The sequence below is a fragment of the Nymphaea colorata genome, unplaced genomic scaffold (assembly GCF_008831285.2).
Source record: "Nymphaea colorata isolate Beijing-Zhang1983 unplaced genomic scaffold, ASM883128v2 scaffold0449, whole genome shotgun sequence".
Classification (NCBI taxonomy): domain Eukaryota; kingdom Viridiplantae; phylum Streptophyta; class Magnoliopsida; order Nymphaeales; family Nymphaeaceae; genus Nymphaea; species Nymphaea colorata.
Genome location: NW_022204955.1, coordinates 1 through 5,000, shown reverse-complemented (window position 1 = coordinate 5,000; position 5,000 = coordinate 1). Strand labels below are relative to the sequence as shown.

The 5,000-nt window shown below is 33.2% G+C and overlaps 1 protein-coding gene and 1 pseudogene across 1 annotated transcript; both read left to right on the top strand.

Moving 5' to 3' along the window:
* The window catches only part of LOC126409492 (protein TIC 214-like), a 4,675-nt pseudogene extending 1,244 nt beyond the window's left edge, over window positions 1-3,431 (top strand).
* LOC126409493 (protein TIC 214-like) lies at window positions 2,370-3,488 on the top strand. The gene has a single exon (XM_050075468.1). It carries the CDS (start codon window positions 2,370-2,372, stop codon window positions 3,486-3,488), a length of 1,119 nt encoding a protein of 372 aa, XP_049931425.1.
* Window positions 3,489-5,000: the final 1,512 nt, after the last annotated feature.

The window sequence follows — 5,000 nt, the reverse complement described above, 5'->3', positions numbered from 1 at the left end:
AGTTTGTCTACTTTTTTTGAAATGATACAAAAAAAGATGTCTTTTCGCACAGCGGAAAAACTACCTGCGGAGGCCCTCTCTAATGAATGGGTTTCGACCACTAAAAAACAAAGAGATAACTTAAGGAACGAATTCATAAATCGAATTGAAGCTATAGACAAAGGATCTCTTATCCTCGATGTGGTCGAAAAAAGAGCCAGATTGTGCAATGATGAAGAGGAACAAGAATGCTTACCTAAGTTTTATGATCCTCTTTTGAACGGACCTTATCGTGGAACAATAAAAAAAGGGTATTTATATTCAATTAGGAATGATTCAACTACCTCCACACGGGGGTCTACCAAAATGGCTTGGATAAATAAGATTCATGGTATCCTTTTTTCCAAGGATTATCGAGAGTTTGAACGAGAATTGGAACACGAAATATATAAACTTGACGTAAAATCATTATCTACAGGCATTGAGGATTCATCAGTCTCAATTGGTGAATTTACAGAAGAAGCTGAAGAAGCTGAGAAATCAAGAACTCGTTTCAAACAATTTGCTTTTGGGGAGAAGAAAAAGTATTCGATATGGTTAGAGCTGATCCGAATGATCAAAAAATGAGTAATCTTCAAATTGAAGAAATTAAGAAAAAGGTTCCTCGATGGTTATACAAACTGACTTCTGATTTGGATTTTGAAGAAGAGGAGGAGGAGGAGGAGGAAGAAGATGATCAGGAAGAATCCACAGAGGATCACGGGATTCGTTCAAGAAAAGCCAAACGTGTAGTAATTTATACTGACACTGATACCGATGAGGATACTAATATCATTAATACCAATGATAATATCATCAATACTACCACTGATAATATCATTAATACCAATGATAATATCAATAATACTACTGATAATATCAGTAATACCACCGATAGTAATCAAGAAAAAAATAGTGATGATCAAGTCGAAAAAGGTGATCAAAGAGGAAAAGGAAATGGTGATCAAGCCAAAAAGAAAAAGGGTGATCAAGCCAAAAATGGTGATCAAAGAGGAAAAGGAAATGGTGATCAAGCAGAAGAACATGAAATGGCCTTGATACGTTACTCGCAACAATCAGATTTTCGTCGTGATATAATCAAAGGGTCGATGCGGGCTCAAAGACGTAAAACAGTCACTTGGGAAATGTTTCAAACAGATGTACACTCCCCCTTTTTTTTGACAGAATAGACAAAACACCTTTGTTTTCTTTTGATATCTCAAGGATGATGAACCTCATTTTTAGGAATTGGATGGAGGAAAAAAGCCCAAAAATACAAACATCTGATTATGTGGGTGAAGGGGCAAAAGAGAAAGAGAAAATGGAGAAAGAACACGAAGAGGAGTATAAAAGAAAAGAGGATAAAAGACAGGAGGAGGAACGGATAGCAATAGCAGAAACTTGGGATAATATTATATTTGCTCAAGCAATAAGGAGTTCCATATTAGTAACCCACTCGATTCTTCGAAAATACATCATATTACCTTCATTGATAATAGTTAAAAATATTGGTCGTATGTTATTATTTCAATTCCCTGAGTGGTATGAAGATTTGACCGAATGGAGTAGGGAAATGCATGTCAAATGCACATATAATGGTGTTCAATTATCGGAAACAGAATTTCCAAAAGATTGGTTAACAGACGGTATTCAGATAAAAATCCTATTTCCTTTCTCTCTGAAACCTTGGCATAGAAAAAAGCTACGATCCCATCATAAGGATCTAAGAAAAAAACAAAAAAATTTCTGTTTTTTAACGATCTGGGGGATGGAAACAGAAGTCCCCTTTGGCTCTCCCCGAAAAAAACCTTTCTTTTTTGAACCCATTAATAAAACACTCGAAAAAAAAATTAGAAAAGTCAAAAAGACAGGTTTTTTCTTTCTAAGAATTATAAAAGACAACATAAAAGGTTTTCTAAAGATTCTCAACGAAAAAATAAGATGGATTATCAAAATAGTTCTATTTATAAAAAGAAAAGTGAAGAAACTCTTTTTCTTAGTGACGCGAGTCTATGACCCAAGTCAAAATGAAGAACCAAGTCAAAATGAGAAAGATTCCAAAAAATCATCCATGAATCACCCATTATAATTGTATCCGGAGATTGGACAAATGATTCACTGATAGAAAGAAAAATTAATGATCTGGCTGATAAGACAACCAAAATCTGGGATCAAGTAGAAAAGATTAGAAAAGACAAGAAAAAAAACCTCTAACTCCAGATATTGAGGATATAGATATTAGTACTAACAAGGGAAATTTTAGTAATAAAAGAACCGAATCACGGAAACATATTTTTCAAATATCTAAAAAAAGAAGAAGTGCCCCATTAATCTCTAAATGGAACTCTTTTATGAAATCTTTCATTGAAAGAATATACATGGGTATCCTTCTATGTATCACTAACATTTACAGGATCAATGCACAATTTTTTCTTGACTCAACAAAAAATACTTTAAATGGATACACTTACAATGACGAAATAAAGGAAAAGGATACTAATGAAACGAATCCAAATATAATTCCCTTCATTTCGACTGTAAAATCTCTTTCTACTTATACTACTAATATAAGTAGTGATAGTAATTCACCGATTTACTGCGACTTATCTTCTTTGTCTCAAGCCTATGTGTTTTACAAATTATTGCAAACCCAAGTTAGTAACAAATATAAGTCAGAATCCATATTTCATTACTACAGAACATATCCTTTTATTAAGGATAGAATAAAAGACTATTTCCATGACTATTTCCATACACGAGGAATATTTGATTCAGAATCAAAACACAAGAAACTGCGGAATTCTGGAATGAGTGAATGGAAAAACTGGTTAAAGAGCCATTATCAATACAATTTCTCCCATGACAAATGGTCTAGATTAGCACCTCTAAAATGGAGAAAGAAAGTCAATCAGCATTTTACGATTAAAAATAACGACTCACCAAAATTGGGTTCATATGAAGAAAAAGACCAATTAATTCATTCCGGTAAAAAGGATTATTATAAATATAAATTGGACTTATTGAAGAGTCCGAGTTGCGAAAAAAAAATTAAAAAACACTACAGATATGATCTTTTATCATATAAATATCTTAATTATGAAGATGTGAAAGACTCCAATATTTATGGATCACCATTACAAGTAAACAGGCACGGAGAGATTTCTAATTACAATACACATAAATACAAATCGTTTTATGCTACAACTATAAATGATAGCCTAGAAGATAAATATACAATTGATAGGGATCCAAATCTAGATAGAAAATATTTGGAATTGAGAATCACCAATTTTTACCCTAGAAACAATATTGAAACTAGGACTAGTACGGGTATCAGAACTTTCATTAATAAAAAAAGAAAACTACTAAGACTGGGACCAATAAGAAAGATATTCTTTATCTTTATATCAGAATTCATCAAGAAATCCAAACAAAGCAAAAAGAGTTATTTTTTGATTGGATGGGAATGAATGAACAAATGTTAGATCATACTATATCGAATCTGCGCCCTTGGTTCTTACCAGAATTTGTGCCGCTTTACGATCGATATAAGACTAATCCGTGGATCATACCAATCAAATTGCTTCTATTTGATTTTCATGGAAACAAACAAGCGATCTTTATATAGATCCAAAGGTGGAATCTAATCAAAAAGAAAGATTTAATCCAAAACCAAAAGTAGAATCTAATCAAAAGGGATATCTTGAATTAGAGAATGGGAACCGGGACGAGAAAGAACGACAGCACCAAGGAAATCTTATATCTGATATAAGAAACCAAAAAAAGATGTTGGAGCAAATTCCGCGGGTTCAGATATTAAGAAACGCAGAAAGAAAAAGAAATTCAAGAGCAAGAAGGAAGCGGAACTAGACTTATTTTTGAAAAAATATTTTCTTTTTCAACTCCGATGGGGTGATTCTTTCAATCAAAGAATGACCAATAATATCAAGGTATATTGTCTACTGCTTAGACTTATGAATCCGAATGAAATTGCTATATCCTCTATTCAAAGAGGAGAAATGGGTCTAGATGTAATGCTGATTAATAAGGATTTGTCTCTTCCAGAATTGATAAAAAGGGGAATATTTATTGTTGAACCGGTTCGTTTGTCTATCAAATGGGATGGAATTTCGATTATGTATCAAACCATAGCTATTTCATTGACCCATAAGGTTCAGTACCAAACTAATCGAGGATACCAGGTAAAAAAACATATTGATAAGAATGACTTGAATGGCTCGATTGCACGACACGGAGGAGTGCGTGTGAATGGGGACAATAATAATTATGATTTGCTTGTTCCTGAACATATTTTATCTCCTAGCCATCGTAGAGAATTGAGAATTATAAGCCGTTTCAATTACCGAAATAGGAACCTTGTGAATAAGAATCCAGTATTTTGCAATAGAGCTAAGACTAATGCGCAGGGGTTTGAGAAATTTGTAAATAGGGATAAGCATTTTGATACAGATACAAATAACTCTCTAAAATGGAAAGTGTTTCTTTGGCCCACTCATCGATTAGAAGATTTAGCCTGTATGAATCGTTATTGGTTTGATACCAATAATGGGAGTCGTTTCAGTATGTCAGGATCCATATGTATAAGCAATTTGGAATTCGCTGATGTTACAATCAATTTCCCTCTTTATCACGCGCCTGGTATATGAGAACATGCCAAATAAATACATACCTTATGTTAGACTCTGATACCAAGATTCAGTCAGTTAGACTCTGATACACAGATTCAGTCAGTTAGACTCTGATACACAAGATTCAGTCACATATCAATTGGACTAGGAATGAATCGACAGAATCTTTTTAGGTCCCTTTCCCTTTCATTCTGTTTCGTGAGCCCAGGAATATACCATCCCTTTGTATCTGAATAAATTTATTGTTATTATTATTCATATTCATTTTGATTTGTTTGATAGAAAAAAGAGTAATATATGAATCAATCCAGATTATTGTGTACACCAGAACAA